The sequence below is a fragment of the Polyodon spathula genome, chromosome 5 (genome assembly GCF_017654505.1).
Source record: "Polyodon spathula isolate WHYD16114869_AA chromosome 5, ASM1765450v1, whole genome shotgun sequence".
NCBI lineage: Eukaryota > Metazoa > Chordata > Actinopteri > Acipenseriformes > Polyodontidae > Polyodon > Polyodon spathula.
The window spans coordinates 9,047,117-9,067,397 of NC_054538.1; the positions used below are offsets into that span (position 1 = coordinate 9,047,117).

At 39.4% G+C, this 20,281-nt stretch overlaps 1 protein-coding gene across 3 annotated transcripts in view; it reads left to right on the forward strand.

Moving 5' to 3' along the window:
- The window catches only part of greb1 (growth regulating estrogen receptor binding 1), a 50,978-nt gene extending 38,929 nt beyond the window's left edge, over window positions 1-12,049 (forward strand). For all 3 annotated transcript variants that reach the window (XM_041249672.1, XM_041249673.1, XM_041249674.1), the window contains exons 20-33: window positions 360-565; window positions 1,067-1,156; window positions 1,651-2,183; window positions 2,484-2,586; window positions 2,765-2,920; window positions 3,054-3,190; window positions 5,141-5,302; window positions 6,118-6,322; window positions 6,536-6,710; window positions 7,615-7,833; window positions 8,125-8,260; window positions 8,562-8,762; window positions 9,406-9,544; window positions 10,118-12,049. In XM_041249672.1, coding sequence (XP_041105606.1) covers window positions 360-565; window positions 1,067-1,156; window positions 1,651-2,183; window positions 2,484-2,586; window positions 2,765-2,920; window positions 3,054-3,190; window positions 5,141-5,302; window positions 6,118-6,322; window positions 6,536-6,710; window positions 7,615-7,833; window positions 8,125-8,260; window positions 8,562-8,762; window positions 9,406-9,544; window positions 10,118-10,281 — 2,626 coding nt within the window. In that variant the 3' untranslated portion in view covers window positions 10,282-12,049. The remainder of the gene's footprint in view (window positions 1-359; window positions 566-1,066; window positions 1,157-1,650; window positions 2,184-2,483; window positions 2,587-2,764; window positions 2,921-3,053; window positions 3,191-5,140; window positions 5,303-6,117; window positions 6,323-6,535; window positions 6,711-7,614; window positions 7,834-8,124; window positions 8,261-8,561; window positions 8,763-9,405; window positions 9,545-10,117) is intronic.
- The last annotated feature ends 8,232 nt before the right edge of the window (window positions 12,050-20,281 follow it).

Genomic DNA, 20,281 nt, shown 5'->3' on the forward strand with positions numbered 1-20,281 from the left:
CTTGCTGAAGAACAGTGCCCACACAATCCTTTTCATAATCCTTGAATCAATGTACACTCCAGTGTTCTTTATTGCTATAAATATATAGGGATGTGAACCACACCGATTTATTTTAAGTTTGGTATGAACCTAAGGATTTATAGATTTAGGGTAACAATTCTAATTGCTTCAGGTTAATGTCTTTTTTTTTGTAAAAGATCCATTCAAAATAGGCTCTTGTTCAGCTGTTGGTTCTGCTGGTAGTCTTACTCTATTTCTGGGATTTGAAGTTCAGGTTTCTGCACACCCCTAATATTTGGGTATAGGGAAAAAGTGCTAGATTTTTGTTTAATTGTAATTTGTTCTCGATTTGTACCCAGGTCTTTAAAGTACTGCGATCTTCGTTTAATAAATTCTACTTGCCTGATGAGGACAGCCCTGGAGCAGGAGCTGGGACTAACGGCATACCTGGTCAAGTCACAAGGGCCCAGTGAGAAGGTTCCAGCTAGTGACCTCACCGAAAGTGACATGGAGAAGCTGAGCAGCACAGACAACGAGGAGGAGGAGGAGGAGATAGCGATGGAAGGTGAGTGGACACGTCACCAGCTATCTCTTTCTGTGACTGAGGACACAATGGCTTTATTGATGGGTTTATGAGCCCATGTTGTATCAAGTGCATTGTAAACAATAGCAGGTGAATAGAGGGGGAGTTTGCATTGCTCCTGCATGCTTACTCTATCCCTGTAAAAGAATGAAGGTGGCAGGTTGATTCAGAGCTGGTTCACCAATCCAGGCTTACCCTATTACATTTTATGGTGTTACTTTTTTGGTGATGGTTCTGGGTTCTGTCTCTCCAATACTGAATTATCATTTTCCTCTAAAACAAAATGATTGCAATGCCGTAAATGAAAGGGAAATGTTAAAAAGTTTGATTGAAAACTACTCTACTGAAGCTACAGTGGGTATGCTGTATTCTGATTTAATTATGAACCTGGTCCTTTATTCTAGATGCTAGCTAACATCCTTTTTTTATTGAAGTACAATGGAACAGGCAGAATAAAACAACTGAGTCATCTTTTCTGTATAGCACCCAACTCTCAAAAGAGAAGCCCTGTTAAGAGACAGCGGTCTTATTCCCACGACTCTGCAGCCTCATCTAGATCTTTGAAAGTTTCAAGTAAGACTTCATTTTATCTTAAATGGCAAGAACAAATGGCATGTTTTATGTGCAGTGTGCTAGCTGTGAATGGGCATGTCCTAGAAAGCTGTTTTTCCCTCTTGGGAGAAAAAAAACCAACAACCATCACCGTCTTTGGTCCTTAAGGCATGGTCCTTAAAGAAGCAATTATTTCTCGCTACCGCAGAAACATATTATTCCTCTAGATATAATCATCTTATGGGTATATTATTTAGACCTACTATATCTAATATACTGCTTCACATGTTTTGCCATTTAAAAGGTGTCTTGATGCACCCATAACTTATAAGAAAAACTGAAGTTATAACATTTTTAGTAATGCATAAAGAAGTTTAGGTCAACAAACATTACGACAAATCTGTTTCATCTAGTGCTAGATAATTACAAAGTGAGCGTACTGCTGTGGAGCATGATTTATATATGTCTTTTAAGAAATGAGATCAGAAGGATTCACTTGTGTTTTTTACATTCAGCATTCTGCACTGAATCCACTCCTGCAGCTGGGTCATCTGGGAAACATCTTCAGTCTTCAGAGGTTTCTAACCTGGACAAGAGTGCGAAGGACCTGGACAAGAACCAGCTAGAAAGCATTTTAAAAGGAACAATCAATGAAAGCAGCATGTCCTGTGACCCGCAAACAAGGAACACCACAGGGAGTCTGTCCAAATCGAACACTGTGATGTCCCAGTCAGCTCCGAAGTGCCCCAGGGCAAAGAGTTTAAACCAGCCGCCCATTGTGCTCCTGCCCAAAGCTGTATATGATGTCATAACTTCGGTTGACAGCAGTGGCCTTCCTAAGTCTACGTCCTTCCTTCCCCATCATTTAGTGATGTGGGCAAGCTCCTTTCGACCTCTATTGAGCAAGATTATGACCTGCACTGAGCAGTCTCTGTATTACCGTCAATGGACCATACCCAAACACAATCATATGGACAGCAAAAATATGGCAGAAGGAAAAACAGACAACTTTCACCCCAGAAGACTGTTACTTAGTGGACCACCACAGGTGAAATTCGCTTAAATGTGTAGTTTAATGGCAATTGCTAATTTACATTTTACCACACAGCCACTTAATGTATAGTACTTCAAACTCCACTTACTGTATACATTATTCATTCTCTACTTTTTCAAAGCAGGTGTTTCAATGTAACCAACAAACAAATTGGGATATTTAGTTAACAAAAAGTCCTTTAAAACAGCAGCCATCTAACTAACAAAATACAGCCTTCAAATATGGAATATGTGACTGACTCTTCAAATATCTGGTATTTTAACCTAGATTATTTCAATTTGCTGTTTGTTTTAGGTAGGAAAAACCAGTGCCTATCTGCAGTTTCTGGGTATTTTGTCCCGGATGCTGATTCGACTCATGGAAGTAGATATTTACGATGAAGAAGAAATTAACTTAAGTGAGTAACAATGTATGTCCAATATAATGTGCCGTTTAGGTTACTCAGCATAATGCTGCATCACTATTTAATACACAGTGTGATCAGCACCATTACCAGTTTTATGTCTTGATTCGCCTGTATGGGAGGCAATCCAGGGTTCATTCTGATGTGAAGGTGATCTCTTTTTTGTTTTCAGATGTCATGGAAGATTCTGTTCAATATCACAAGCCTGGTGCTATGTGGCCTGATGTCGCTGTTTTCAATAGGTTGCCTTTTGACTACACTGTCCATGATCCCAAGTATGAAGATGCTAGTCCAGTTTACTCCAGAGAGCATACTTTCAGCAGTGAAGGTCAGTCATTCTTGTATTCAAGATGATATACAAGGTGTAGCAGACATCGAGTTGATCTCTTTAGACTGCCGTTCAGTCTTACAACTAGAGTGAGTTCAAAGCAGCTGATATCTGTTATGTAAATATTTTTCAGGAAGCTCAAGAAAACAGGAAGATGTCTACTTGAGGCGTCGCACAACAAGGATGAAGTTGTCCAAATACGCAGCTTATAACACATATCATCACTGTGAGCAGTGCCATCAGTACATGGGCCTCAGCCCTAGATATCAGGTACGCAGCCTATAACACATATCACCACTGTGAACAGTGCCATCAGTACATGGGCCTCAGCCCTAGATACCAGGTACGCAGCCTATAACACATATCACCACTGTGAACAGTGCCATCAGTACATGGGCCTCAGCCCTAGATACCGGGTACGCAGCCTATAACACATATCACCACTGTGAACAGTGCCATCAGTACATGGGCCTCAGCCCTAGATACCGGGTACGCAGCCTATAACACATATCACCACTGTGAACAGTGCCATCAGTACATGGGCCTCAGCCCTAGATACCAGGTACGCAGCCTATAACACATATCATCACTGTGAGCAGTGCCATCAGTACATGGGCCTCAGCCCTAGATACCAGGTATGCTTCTGCCATCCGAGGAAAAAACTGTGCTGCTTTAAAGTATGTACACTGAACAAAAATATTAACACAACATGAAACAATTTCAAAGATTTTACTGAGTTACAGTTCATATAAGTAAATCAGTCAATTGAAATAAATTCATTAGGCCATAATCTATGGATTTCACATGACTGGGAATACAGATATGTATCTGTTGGTCACAGATACCTTAAAAAAAAAAAAGGTAGGGACGTGGATCAGAAAACCAGTCAGTATCTGATGTGACCACCATTTGCCTCATGCAGCGCGACACCTCTCTGCATAGAGTTGATCAGGCTATTGATTGTGGCCTGTGGAATGTTGTCCCTCTCCTCTTCAATGACTGTGCAAAGTTGCTGGATATTGGCGGGAACTGGAACACGCTGTCGTACACGTTGATCCAGAGCATCCCAAACATGTTCAATGGGTGACATGTCTGGTGAGTATGCAGGCCATGGAAGAACTGGGACATTTTCAGCTTCCAGGAATTGTGTACAGATCCTTGCGACATGGGGCCGTGCATTATCATGCTGAAACATGAAGTAATGGCGGCGGATGAATGGCGCGACAATGGGCCTCAGGATCTCGTCACGGTATCTCTGTGCATTCAAATTGCCACTGATAAAATGCAATTGTGTTCGTTGTCTGTCGCTTATGCCAGCCCATACCATAACCCCACCGCCACCATGGGGCACTCTGATGCCGAACTGCAGTCAGGTCAAGACCCTGGTGAGGATGACGAGCATGCAGATGAGCTTCCCTGAGACGGTTTCTGACAGTTTGTGCAGAAATTCTTTGGTTGTACCAACCCACAGTTTCATCAGCTGTCCGAGTGGCTGGTTTAAGACGATCCACAGGTGAAGAAGCTGGATGTGGAGGTCCTGGGCTGGTGTGGTTACATGTGGTCTGCGGTTGTGAGGCTGGTTGGATGTACTGCCAAATTCTCTTAAACGACGTTGGAGGCGGCTTGTGGTAGAGAAATGAACATTCAATTCTTCCTGCAGTCAGCATGCCAATTGCACACTCCCTCAAAACTTGAGACATCTGTGGCATTGTGTTGTGTGACAAAACTGCACATTTTAGTGTGGCCTTTTTGTTGTCCCCAGCACAAGGTGCACCTGTGTAATGATCATGCTGTTTAATCAGCTTCTTGATATGCCACACCTGTCAGGTGGATGGATTATCTTGGCAAAGGAGAACAGGGATGTAAACAAATTTGTGCACAAAATTTGAGAGAAATAAGCTTTTTGTGCGTATGGAAAATTTCTTATTTCTTTTATTTCAACTCATGAAACATGGGACCAGCACTTTTGTTGTGTTTTATGTTTTTGTTCAGTGTAAATGGTGCCCAAGCAATGCAATATTGATTGCACATTGTAACTTATTAACATAATTAGGTCAGAACAAAGTTTCATGTAATAGAAGTTGGGAACTTTCTTCAAAAGTTGACATTTTCTGAATAGTTTGAATTTGATAACAACATAGGGAGTCGGAGCACAGGGAAACATTTTCCCATAATAATCCACATAGTATTTGATTGCAGTTTATTTTGAATGTCTTGCAGCTCAGCGAGTCCGCATTGCACGCCTTCTCCTTTTCCTACTCAATGCTAGGGGAGGAGATCCAGCTTTACTTCATCATCCCCAAATCCAAAGAGCATCACTTCTCCTTCAGCCAGCCTGGAGGGCAGCTAGAGAGCATGAAGCTTCCACTCACCTTCGACAAGGTACAGTACAGAGTAGGGATGCAGTGGCTATGGATTTCCCAAAACCAAACCAGATACAAACCGACATTTGCATAAACTACCAAACCGAACGATACCGACAAAAGATAAAACCGAACCAAATCCAATTTTCTTTGTGCAATGAAAACGCGTCGGCAGTCTCTCGCACACTTTGCTGCATGTAGACGGTTCATATTAACGTCTCTTTATAATTAATATAGTAACATAAAGCAAAATGACTTGTCTGATTGAGTCTGACTGAACTCAGTAGAGATAACCATGGTTTCATACCGAGTTTAGATGTATAGGGCTGTACAAATGCAGTTAGGTTTTTCAGTTTTAAACTTTTCATTTCAGTTTTATTGCAAACCGATTGGACATCAAAAACAGCTGAAAGAGTACAATGACTTAATCATTCAAGTCTTTTACGAACCCCTGACATGATATGATATTGTGGAAACGATTGTGTCATACTTGACATTTTTCCATACATATATGGATCGCTTATCCAATTGTGATGAAACTCGTTCTTAACATTAGTTAACATAAATTTCTGAGGGTATTACATTTGGGAGATATATGGAGGTGTCTCTATGTACAGTGCATCCATCCATCTGTATGTCAGAAATGTCCTTTAGAATGGAGCAGAAGACTCACAGAGTAATCTATTAGCAAGTTTTCACTGATGGTGCTTTGAAGTATGAACTAGAACATAAGAATCAAATGTAAGGATTTATATTTTGGTTCGACTTTAAATATGATTGTGGGATACTGCAGCTTTAAATATCTTTTTAAATAACAGTTTCGTTTTGTTTTAGAATCCGGATTGCATAAAGAGTCCAATCTTCACCCCAACAACTGGGCGACATGAGTACGGCCTTTTCAATCTGTACCATGCAATGGATGCTGTCAACCACTTGCATATTCTGGTCATTAAGGAATATGAGATGGCAGCCTACAAGAAATACTGGCCTAACCACATCCTGCTGGTCCTGCCTAGCATCTTCAATGGAGCTGGCATTGGTATGTCCTCCAAACCTAGTAAATATTATTGTGTAAAACATATTGGAATACCATTCCATTATAGTACTTCTAAAGGAATAAGGTTTCATGTGATAAAATACAAGCAATGCGTCTCTAAACGCCCAGTTAACTGAACACCCTAACACTGGTATGAGTCTTAATTAAAAAAAAAAATTAAAATGATGTCTAAACTTCACATTTAACTTTTTGCAGGGGCTGCTCATTTTATGATTAAAGAGCTGTCTTACCACAACTTAGAACTGGAGCGTAACAGGCAAGAAGAGCTGGGGATTAAACCGCAGGATATCTGGCCATTCATCATTATGGCAGATGATTCCTGTGTGATGTGGAACATGGTAGATGTTGTACCTGCTGGAGACAGTATGAGGTACATGTTGTTGTCTTTATTTATCTTAAAGTATCTACAGTGGTGTTGCTTAAAATGTCCAGTTTATTGGATTTTAGGTAATCAGCCCAACCGCACAAAACATGGTCCTTTCTGTATACCAATACAATATCGTATGAGGCTAGTATGTCAGGCGAAGAATATACGATAGAGGTAGCATTTCCACCGTATTCCACGACACCTACTAACCTGCTCTGAAGGGTCACAGTCATTTCCCTCATTGCACTTTGAGAAACATGACTGTTCTAGTTCATGCTGTGTATTTAAGACATGGGCAGAGACAATTACATCAACAGAGGGCATCGGCTCATAGAAATTGACATGGTTTCTGATCAAGAAATGGTAGCAAAGTACTGCTTGAAGAGAGAAGAGTGAGCACCAGGGTGGGAGGCCTCTGCCTGTTTTGTCACACTGATGTCTTCACGGTTGGTGTTAGTTTTGTGTCAAGCTGCTATAGTCTGTCCACTTTTTGTTAGCTTGCTCCCATGTAATGGCCCTCCCAAAGTGATTGAGATAGCAGGTGATAACTGGTCGAAAGACCTGTCTTATTTAAACTTAGTCTTTCAATATAGAAACAAGCCCCAGGAATCCATGTAGAATCAAATGGATTAATTTGATTGGTCATTTTGTAAATTGTAAGTGCATTCAATAAGCAGTCTTTCAAGCTAAAGTGCTTCCTTGACCTGCAATTTGAATGAAATACAGTGTAATAGTTGTGGTTTTCAGCTCAGTTTGAATGCAAAAATGAAAGCAATCATTATTGAACTTAAATAAATAGTTGTCTTTTATCTAGCTGCTAGTAGTCTGTGTTGGAAATTAATACTACAAAGTTGAAATCTATTATGCTAAATCATCAAGCACTAACCTCAATTATTGTACTTTGTAGTAAATCATCATTTCCAGAGAGGAATGTCTCTTTGAAACACATCCTGCAGCACATTGAGGCGACCCCTGCGGTCACACAGTACGGCCTGTGTGGGATGAGGAAGTGGTCCAGCAGGCGCAGCACTGGGCAGATCAGAGAGCCCTTCTCCCACTGTCACCTCCATGACTTTGTGCTGCTCAACGTGGACCTCACACAGACCGTTCAGTTCAACCAGAACAGGTGCATGCATGAAACAGATATGATTTGACATCCGTAGTGGATGACAATGACTAAGGTCGTATTTATCCAAAGGAACAAAAACAGTACCAAAGTTCAATTACATTACTCGGCTTAAAGGTTTTGTTTTAGTTCTCAACTTGAGAACCCATCAATGAGTCAGTTTTAGTAATCTTGGACATTTTTCCGCTCATTTTTACTCAGAGCTTCATCCAGTCCCAAGAATATTGCTTTTCTTCAGTTAAATTGTATAGCATTGAAGGGTAATGTTCTCTCTTATGTAATGTACCTCAGGTTTACCTGTGTTGATGTGGATTTCAACCTCCGTGCCCACAGCGCTGGCTTGCTCATCTGCAGGTTTAACTACTTCAGCGTTATGAAGAAACAAATCGCCATCGGAGGACACAGGGCATTTATCATCAAATCAAAGGTGAGTGTACAGGGCTACAGAGCTCCTGTGTGAAGCCAAGCACCATGTCAAAAACACAGTTGATACTGTAAAAAGAACACTGACCAACAGCTGTGTACTGCTTACCAAAATTAGAGTCTTTTTACTGGTAATCTGTTTCCATGTTGCAAGAGGAGTGAGAAATCTCCTTTTGAATCAATCCCTGTTCTAGCATTCTGGCAAATTTTAAATCTTAAGGTACTTATCAAAACTAATAGCATTTTTACCAAACAGTGAAAGGATTACATTGTTGATAAAGACAGCTGTTGTGTTTTAAAACCAGGTGTCTGACGTGCCAGCAAACATTCCGCCTTCTCAGTACACCTGCGCCCCTGACAGCAAACACACTTTCCTGGCGGCTCCTGCTCCACTGCTGCTTGAGAAGTACCTACAGCACACAAGCCACAGATTCTTTCCCATGTCTCTGAAAAACTACGCCCATCCAGTGCTTTCTGTGGACTGTTACCTCAACCTGGGTTTGGAGGTATTGTGTACTGCAACAACAACCATATTTTAGTGTACCATGATGTACAGTACAGCTATGACTAAAAGTCTTGTATCACCCTATATAATGAACACCCTTCTTAAAGTCGATGAAACCTGCTGAATAATGTTACATTAACATATTGAATTACATACCGCTTTGTAGTTTTCCCCATATACTTAATGAAAAACTGACAAAAATTGAAAAATGTGACATTTCAACATCGCACATGAAATACTGTACTATTATTATGGCTTCCGGTAGACTTGCAATATCATTTTGTAGTTTTGTTTGATTAGATGATAAATAAAAGATCTAAATTGTGTATATACAGTTTTTTTTAAATATTATTATTCTAAGTGATGCAAAACTTTTAGCCATAGTTGTATAAACCCTTACTTCGCAGAATATATTATATTCATCTTAGAAAGATACCTAAGAGAGTTATAAACAGAAGCACATGAACAAGATTAGTGTAATATTTACCAGGGAGTAAAGAGAAATATAGCCAAGGAGACAGGTTCGTAAGTGAAAAAAAAAGCATTCATTTAGACAGCATGTGTATTTTATTTTAAGAAGAACATTTAAAGTAAATGATACTCGTTAATTTTTAATAAGCACGGGCTGACTGCATTTGTTTCAGATTGCTGTGTGTTACGTCAGTTCCCGTCCCCACTCTATTAACATCATCTGCTCTGGCCTGCTCTTCAGTGGTCTTCTTCTGTATATCTGTGACTCCTTTGTTACAGCAAGCTTTCTGAAAAAGTTCCAGTTCTTAAAAGGTAAATGAGCTTGTGATTGAGGGGGGTTGGTATAGAATGAAATAAGCTGTTTGACAGGGACATGAGTTAAAAAAAAATAGATTTACCTGCAGATACTGTCAATGGGGTATGAAGCTATCATAGGCAACTTATTAAAAAAAAAAAACAGAGACCTTTTGTTTCCTTGGATGGATCAGGCATTTAATGTCAGCAAGCTATCACAAACTGTTAGATCTGTTTTCTTTTTCCATATAAGTGACTTGCAAAAAGGAGATGCAGCGTTTATATATAATATATGTATATATAATATGTACAGTATAATTATAGTAGCATTTTCAGAAATACTAAACTAAACTTTAAAGAGCCGTTGACAAACATTGTTTCCATAACTATTTCTAAATTTAGCTCTATTGAGTGTGGTGAATTCCAAGAGAGTAACAAATTAATCCATCATGTTTGGAACAGCCCACCAATATAACTCAATCGCCCTTTTTACATATTTAAGCATTATAACTGCAATGCTGCTGTATATAATCAATTGTCACATTAGCAGGAGCTGCTGTCATTAATGCCTTTTTTTTTGGTTCACTGAAGGTGCCACGCTGTGCGTCATCTGCCAGGATCGAAACTCCCTGCGTCAGACAGTGGTCAAGCTAGAGCTGGAGGAAGAGTGGAGGTTTCGGCTGAGAGACGAATTCCAAACAGCCAACTCCAAGGAAGACAAGCCCCTCTTCTTTCTTACAGGACAACATGTATGAGCCACTGTAACAGCTGTCACTACAAAGACTGAAAAAAGGAAAAGTAAAACAACAAAAAACTGCACCAGGTTGCCACTGACAACGTTGCTCAGGCGAGCAGTATTTATTTACATAAATAAAAGCAGAAAATCAAACACTTTATAAGTCCAAACTACAAACACAATGTGCAGTGAAGACAATGAGCGCAACTTCACTGTACACGAGGTCCCGCCTTCACACCTCACTCCTATACTTGTGATCTAAAATCCCAAAACGAATCCCTTGTGATCTAAAATCCCAAAACGGATCCCTAGTCCCACACAAATTAACCAAACCCTGACCCTGGATATACACGTGGTCATCGGCCGTTTAGCTTCCTCTTCTCAGGCTGCCGTCAACGGTTTTGGCTTTGTGTTAGACACACAGTAATCTGAAGAGTTGACATCTTAATCCCAAAGCTCTGATCGCTGTTAAAACACACGGTGGTCAGAGAGTTTAAATTTTTTAGATTTCACTTAGTAGCGTGGACTGTTTCAGTCCAATGGCCTTGCAGCAACCACCAGGTGTAGTAAATGGCCCCTTTTATAGTTCAAGATGCTCTGCTGGGACAAACCCGTTTGCTGGTTAGGGATAGGCAGCTGGCCAATCACCAGCTGCTGTTCCCTGCTACCATACTGCCCCCCCCCCCCCAAGGATATTTAAGTTTTCAACCTTGATTACAGATCAGGAATACTACATTTGACTTTTTTAATTGTACAGCTATATGTGTGTATTTTTATGTATTTAAATTCTGTTGAATCACATGAAACAAAAAGTAAACCTGTTTTACTCCTGCTTGTTTTTTTGTCTTGTAAACGCTACAAGTAAAGGTCTGTAACAGCTATGTACTACTGAGTGCAAATGAGAACTAAATCCTGAAGCTGGAAGCTTGTTTAATGGTTTTTTTAAGACAGCATGTAAGAGAGATATACAATGTATATTCTAACTAGTTTTATTTTACGAAGATTTTTATGAACATACACATTGGAACAGGATGAAAGGACATATAACACAGATTCACATATAAGTGAGTCTTTTTCTGTTGAAGTGTTTATGCATATCAGTTGAACAGGGTTTCTAACAAAACAAATCTTTTAAGGAGCAACTCTTTTTTTTTCAGAGGAATTGTATGAACAAAGTAAACACTTTACAAACTTAAATACATTGTAATTTAAATTGCAATAAATCTGAAGCATGCCCGATCTGTTACATGAACAATACTGTAATATTACAGTAGCAGGGAATGGAAAAATAACTTGGTGTATCTTACAGTTGAGTGTTTAAAGTTGGATAATCTAGTTTATCAGTTACATTCTTAGAAATAAATTCCACCTATCACCTAATTTAAGTGCATTTATCAAATGTTCAGTTCACAGCCAAGATGATTCAAGTCCTTACTCTTAATCAGTTCATATAGGATAGTCAGTCCATAGTTTTGTTTATAACAGATCACTGGACCAGTTCAGATGTATCTTTTTTTTTTATTTGTTATCGTCTTTCAATGCTGTATATGTGCATGTAGACTCTCAACTTCTAAGAAACTCCAACCATATTAATTTAAATGTGAATGTTATTAAAGTCAAAGCCCTGTTTGCAGTAAACATGATTTTGTTTTTCTGGGGTCAGTACACATAAAGAGTAAGTAGCATGTTTCCGAAAAATACGTCCCCACGTGCTACTACAACTGTTTAAATAACGTACCTTTAATTTTTATTTTCATAGTTAACATCCTGACAACCTTTTTACACTTTTCATAGTCTGTTTCAAAGCTATTTTCTAAATGGCCACTCTAGTGCACTGGAGTTTGAGATCTGTCCTCTAAACTGCAGGAAGAGCAAATAAAATAAATTAAAAAAAAAACAAAAAAAAAACATAAAAAGTGCTATTTTTAATATGCAGTAACAGCCTTGTGTGTGAGACAAAGTTAAATCAGTTCCTGAAAAAGCAAAAGAAGCAAAGGAATCATTGCCTGAAGAAAAGGGTGTAGCAATTTACTGTGACGGTTTCCTTTCATACACTGTACGCTTTGGAAAACCAGTAATGTAAAGCATTAGTATGGTTTGCTAACCTGACAGTTGTAAAATATAAAATCTTTTTGGAGAATATATATTTTTCACAAAGATGTCCGTTGTTTTAGGATTTGTCTTTTGGACTTTGTTTTGTTAGAAAAGTGATATATTTGTATATTTTCTAAATATTTTAGGTTTGAACTATGTTTTGTGTTTTGTGTAAAAAGTACTTATTTCTGTGTGTCTAAACTTTCTTGTCTAATAGTTTTTATTTTTGTAGTATTCGTGGCTTCTGCATGCCTTACATGAAATAAAAAAATACAAACTACTTTTGTCACAAGTGTCTTTGTCAGATCAATTATGTTGAAAATCACAATGCCTTTGTAAATGCTTATCATGGTAAGATTTGATTGATTTAGTTATATGTAAGGTAGCAGCTTTAATTTCTTACATTTATAATACTCATTAATTATTGTCTTTATCAATTATAATTAATAAAGTTTAATTAAGACAAGAATGACTCATGATTGAACATAAACAGTATAACATGAATTAATGTCAAGTCTCAAAGCACACATGCATAAGAAGAGATTAACATTAGACATGTTAAAATGGTCACTAGGCTTAAAACAATAGTTAGATAACCGGCCTTATTACTTTCCCATTGCTAGCCACGTTGGGCCTCAGCAAGATGTTCGGGAAGGAGAATGGAAGCTCTTAGATGCGTTTCTCAAACAGAGCTGGTGTAGTAAAATTATCTACAATGTCTACTTTTCTCAGCATAGTTGTTTCCAAAGAACCCTACTTTCATCACACTTACCATCTGATATTCTGTAACTTGCTCATTGTCAACAGCAGTATTAATGCTAGCAAGTGGGACACGTGCTCTTGAGTTCAACCAAAGTGCACCCTCTTCAGACAGATGTACTCTCACTTCCCGTTCATCTCAAATGTCAAACCGCAACTTGGTTTCTTTTTATAAACCTCCTATTCTGCATTCTTAATATAGTTGTTTACTATGCAGTATCTTTTCCTATGAAGACAACTTATGTCTGGTAAACCAAGTTTCCATCAATAATATTAACCCTTTCGTAGTTCATTTTTAACCCATTCAATAGTACATTTGCACAGTCAGTTTTTGGTGTACCATGATAATAATGTGCATTTGTCATACTTATCATGCCTTACATTGCTTGAACATACTGCATTGTGGAATGTTGTTTGGTTTCTGCTTTGAGGTTCATCTTGATGTGATCACCAAAGTGGGTGTTTAACATACTCAGACCACATGATCAATGTCAGGTGACTTATTGGTTCAGGAAGGCAATGTTATCCACCTTCCATGTTTAAAAAGGGTATAATGTTAGTGTACAAAGTATTATCAAATTATAATTAAGAACTAGATTTTTATTTTCAAACAGTAAAGATTCCAGGGAATGTCCAGTAGAGGGCTCCAGCACCTCAGCATGTGATCAGGATGGCTTTGCAGGGGTGACGTCAGACAAGAAGAAGGACAAAGAACAACAAAGGTAGGGTGGTGAATCTGTGACGCTACGGCATCCAGAGTTTTATTAAAAAATAAATAAACAAAAGATTTAAACAAAACAAAGGGTGCGTTGGCCAAACAGACAGACAGACAAAACAAACGTGGACGAACCCAACAAGTACCGTGCTGGAGCTTCCAGCACGAAATAAAAATTTTTAATATACTCTCCTATACTTGTGCCTAAATACAAATATACCTTTTAAACAATTGTGCTCATAACCCATATTTATATCCCGTCTATTTTATACATAAACACACTACATACACCATAAAACACTTAATAAACATAAAGGGGTGGGACACTCCGCCACATATGCCCCCCCTTGTGCGCAGCACACCTGGCCTCAATGGCCACCTCCCCAGGAACAGGGGCAGCAATGGGCCAAAGGTGGCGGCCATGGTGGGAGGTCCTCCTCCCACCACAACAGCTGTAGTGGCCAGGCTGACTGTACCCAGGCCGGCTCCTCTTGCCAAGGCAATCCTGGCCGCCGTCCGGCTGTCTGTGGGGGTGGTCTCCTGACCTTCTCCCCCTTCTTTGTAATCGGCAGCTCCCCCTTGTGGGGCTCCGGCTACAGTATTTCCTGCGGAAACGCAGGGCTGACACTAAACCCCGGCAAAGGTGACCCCAGGCGACAGTAGCAGCAGTGGACCCTTGGGAGGCGACGGCAGCAGCAGCGGACCCTCTGGATGCGAACCCCTGGCCATAGAGGCGGCAGTGGGAGCTCCACTTCTCCCTCGTACCCTGTAACCTGTAGCTCCCCAGGCGATGCGGATATGTTATCCTTGGGCGGTGTGAGGCACGCATCCTTGGGCGGCGCGAGACAGGCATCCTTGGGTGGAACCAGCAGGAATTCATCCTCTTCTGGTGGAGGTGGGAGTGATGGCTCCTCTCCCTCTGGCGCTGGAGATGGCAGCAATGGCTCCTCTCCCTTTGGCAATGACGATAACAGGGCTTCCCCTCTTGCACCGGAGATAGCGGGGCTTCTCCCTCTTGCACTGGAGATAGCAGGCCTTCTCCCTCTTGCACTGGAGATAGCGGGGCTTCTCCCTCTTGCACTGGAGATGGCAGCGATGGCTCCTCTCCCTTTGGTGCCCAACCTAGCCAACAGCAATGCACCATTCCTCACCTTTCAGGCAGGTGAGGCAGATGTCCAGCGTGGTAGAGACAGCACAGAACCTGTGACCGGAGCAGTGCTGCGCTGCTGCTGATGCGCTGGTTGCTGCTGACAGTCTTGCTGCTGCTTCCTCCGGCCACTTTTCCCCATTTCTTTGATTTTTTTTTTTTTTTCAAACACAAACAAAAAAACACTCCTGGTCTGATGCTTGGTGTCGCTGTTATTCCACTTCTGACACCACTTGTGATCAGGATGGCTTTGCAGGGGTGATGTCAGACCAGAAGAAGGACGAAGAACAACAAAGATAGGGCGTGAATCTGTGATGCTACGGCATCCAGAGTTTTATTAAATAATAAATAAACAAAAGAAACAAAACAAAAGACACACAAAACAAAGGGTCGCATTGGTCAAACAAACAGACAGACAAAACAAACGTGGACGAACCCAACAATTACCGTGCTGGAGCTTCCAGCGCGAAATAACAATTGATAATATACTCTCCTTCTCTCTTCCATTCTCCACTCACGAACACACAACCCCAAGTGAGTGAAAACATGCTGTTTTTATGCAGCAGTAGTCAGTAGTCATACTTCAGCATTCAGTTGGAGTCTCGGTACAACTGCACGTGAACTAATGAAGTGTAATTCCCCGTGCTCACATATTACATTTTACCTGCACGTGAAGTGCTGAGCAATCCTCGTGCCTAAATACAAATATACATTTTAAACACTTGTGCTCATAACCAATATTTATACCCCGTGTATTTTATACATAAACACCAACATTGACACACTACAGACAACATAAAACACTGATAAACATCCACAACATTAATAGTTTGTAAAGTAAAATCTATCAACACGAAAGAAAAATAAGTCTATATGAAAATACCAAGACTTGTCATTTAAAGTTATGTTTACTGGTAGTAGTCATACAGTCTGTTAGCTGGACATAATGTAAAATATTAGAAGCAAAGATCTGTCAGAAAGATACTGGTTGTGGTGCCAAGACTGCAGTCGGAAATTTAGGACCACAGTGTGACAGTAAACTTGAAAAAACAGATCTGTAAATGCAGTCTACTTTATAGACGTACATATATAATAGTGATATAAATATCTTATTTGAAGATTAACTATAGGTGGTCTAGAAACCACCCACACAGTGAATACTAATTCGCAGTCTCCTCAATATCCTGCAGCTCTCATCTGCCACATAATGAATGTGAAACACTGGTATTTAAAACGGGGAGCTGGGCCACAGCAGGTGGTACCAAGAGTTTCATCTGGGACAAAGGTAATCTATCACCATGTGACACAAGGCATACTTGCAGGGAATTGTGCTGCCAACAGCAAAGCACTTTATACCGCTTCCATAGAGGAAACCTGGGTATTTATAATGATATGCTGCTGGTGACAGGACTGAGTAATAGGGAGATGTTGGTATTAGTGAAATCCCAATGGGACGCAATACCAAAGATCTCCTTCAAAGCTGCCATTAACTGAAACCACTTTCTATATGAAATAAATAGTAACTCCCCAGAAATGTTGTTGAAGCTGACACCCTGGGATCCTTCAAGAAGCTGCTTGATGAGATTCTGGGATCAATAAGCTACTAACAACCAAACGAGAAAGATGGGCCCAATGGCCTCCTCTCGTCTGTAAACTTTCTTATGTTCTTAAATAACTTTACACATTATGAAGGCACGTTTGTCGAAATTATAGACTTCTTGTTTTAGCCAGTAACAGTATTCACGTAAATGTCACAGATTGCTCAGGTAACTGTATAGCACTATTAGTCGCAGAACTAATCCTTGTTTTTCAAACAGGTTATTTTGGATTCCAGCAGACCATCCTCGACCCGGCAAGGATGAATGAAGACAACGGCCAAGCTAAGTAGTTTGCGAACATTTTTATTACAGAGAACATGCAACTGTAAAAATATATCAAAGCAATCACAAAACTTCTAAAAACACCCCTTTCACCCGTGTGGGGGTGTCATTGCACGTTTATCCAATTATGGTCTTTCAGTTTTGTATTTTTAATATATAATTTTTTCTCAATAAAAACTTTTTTTCCCCTTAACAGTGTGGAGTGTGGAGTGTGTGTGTGTGTGTATATATATATATATATATATATATATATATATATATATATATATATATATATATATATATATATATATATATATATATATATATATATATATATATATATATATATATATATATATATATATATATATATATATATATATATATATATTACAAGTTGTTTGAAGACGTACATAGACATTTAAATAAATGATAAACGTTGCACACACACACACAGATACACACATATATATAAAGAGTCAGCTTCCCAATGTTTCGATATGTTGTACATATCTTTCTGAAAGGTGCATGTATTGAGAATTGTTGATTTGGAGAAATATTGTATTTGATTATTTGTAATCTTTAATCTTCTAATTGGTATGGTAGTCTTAGTTTCTGAGCTACTGAATTATTGCCTGATTTGAATATTTATACATGCATATGAAAGTTAAAGGTTATATATATATATATATATATATATATATATATATATATATATATATATATATATATATATATATATATGCTTATAGAAAGTCTACACCCCCTTGAACTTTTTTCACATTTTGTTGTGTCAGTGCCTCAGAGTTTCATTCATTTAAACAAAGATTTTTTCCAACTTATCTACACACCATACTCCACACTGTTAAGGGGAAAAAAAGTTTTTATTGAGAAAAAATTATATGTTAAAAATACAAAACTGAAAGACCATAATTGGATAAGTTTCCACCCCCCTGAGTTAATACCTGGTGGAAACACTTTTGGCAGCAATTACAGCTGTGAGTCTGTTGGGATAGGTCTCTACCAACTTTGCACACCTAAATTTGACAATATTTGACCATTCTTTTTTACAAAACTGTTCAAGGTCAAGTTCTTTGGGGAGCGTTGATGGACAGCAATCGTCAAGTCATGCCACAAATGTTCGATTGGATTTAGGTCAGGGCTCTGGCTGGGGCACACAAAGACATTTACCTTTTTGTTCCTTAGCCACTACAGTGTAGATTTGGCTGTGAGCTTTGGGTCGTTGTCATGCTGAAAGGTGAACTTCAGTCCCAGTTTCAGCTTTCTTGCAGAGGGCAGCAGATTTTCCACAAGGACCGTTGTACTTTGCTCCATTCATTTTCCCTTCTATCCTGACAAGTGCCCCAGTCCCTGACCATGCTTCACAGTAGGAATGGTGTTCTTTGGGTGATATGCTCTGTTGGGTTCCTAGCCTTGTGGCATGGGGCATTATCCTGCTGAAAAAAACCATTAGCAGGTGGTGCCATGAAGGGATGCACCTGCTTGGCAATGATGTTCAGAAATCCTGTGGCATTCAAATGTTCTCCCACTTTTATCAAGGGACCCAATGTGTGTCATGAAAACACACCCCACACCATCACACCACCACCACCAGCCTGCAATGTTGACATGTGGCATGATGGATGCATGTACTCATGTGGTTTTCTCCATACCCTAGTCCTCCCATCAGCGTGAAACAGCAGGAACCGGTATTCATTAAACCAGGCAATGTTTTTCCAATCCTCCAGTGTCCAATGTTTTCATTCCTTAGCCCACTGCAACCACAGTTTCTTGTGTTTTGCTGAAAGAAGTGGAACTCTGTTAGGTCGTTGGCTGCCTTACCCCATTTGTGTCAAGGTACGATGAGTTGTGCATTCTTTTATGGGTCTTTCAGCACCAATGTTGTACTGGACTGTCAGTTGACCAAGCCTGTCTGTTGCTCTGCACAATTCGTGTCAGCCTCCTTTGGCCTCTTTCATCAATAAGTCATTTTCGACCACTGGCCTGCCATTGGCGGATGTCCTTTGTGTGGTGGACCATCTTGATACACACGGGAAACTGTTGAGCGTGAAAAACCCAGCAGCGTTGCAGTTCTTGACACACTCAAACCGGCGCGCCTGGCACCTACTACCATACCCCGTTCAAAGGCACTTAAATCTTTTGTCTTGCCCATTTACCCTCTGAATGGCACACATACACAATCCATGTCTCAATTGTGTCAAGGCTTAAAAATCCTTCTTTAACCTGTCTCCCCTTCATCTACACTGAATGAAGTGGATTTAACAGGTTACATCAATAAGGGATCATAGCTTTCACCTGGATTCACCTTGTCAGTCTATTTCATGGAAAGAGCATGTGTTCTTAATGTTTTGTACACTCAAGAGTGTGTATATATATATATATATATATATATACATACTGCAGGTCTTTTATATTCTGTCCGAGGGGTTAACTAGCTAGTAATGATCTTATTACCCCTCAGCCATAGTGTGCAGATATATATATATATATATATATATATATATATATATATATATATATATATATATATATACACACAAACACACACACAGACAGTTTATTTGAAATTGTTTAAATAGCAGAAAGGTGAATACCAGAAAACAGAATTTGTATTAAAGAAAAAAGAAATATATACAAATTACATAACGTAGGAGTATGTGTTGCTAAGAAATGACCAGTAGAAAGGACAGAGACAGTTTTCCCACATCATGTTAGTAGTGTCAGTGGTCTTTTCAAGGGCTGTGTTACAATGAATGCTTTTCTAAGTCTTTGGAATAGATTTGAGCTCATTCTTTTTAAAAACATTCATTTAAAAACCTCCACTCATTGAATTATTTATTGTAATATTATCTTTCCTTTTGTTTCATTTGTCAGGTAAGTACCTGTATGTCCCTGATCTCTTACTCCTTTCCCGAGCCAGAGGTAAATTTGTGTGAGGTAGAGGTCTGCTGCACATGCAGGACACCATGCAGGATTGCACTGGAGCTGATGGTGGAATGCGGGTGGTGTGGCGAATGGTTCCATGGCCAGTGCCAAGATCAACAGCCAGATGACCTCATAAGAATGGAGGAGTTTTATGTGCTCAATTTCCAGAGTTACACATGGGTAAGTATGGCAAGTAAAGGTGTAACAGATTATTATTTTGTTTTTAACTGTATGTTTATTTTAAATTGTATACTAACAATTCTAGTTTGGTATATTATACTAACTGTACAATCTGGTAATGCCTATCAAGCAACACTACCATCATTTAAAGCGATTTACATATGTACAGTAGGGCACTGGTAATAATGCTCATTATCTTCACTGTTTATTTTTGATGAGCACACAAACTACTTATTTTCAAGATTTTTTTTTTTCAGCAGACCCTGTTATTGTGAAGAATACAGAAAATAAAGTTTGTTACTTTTTCAACATATTG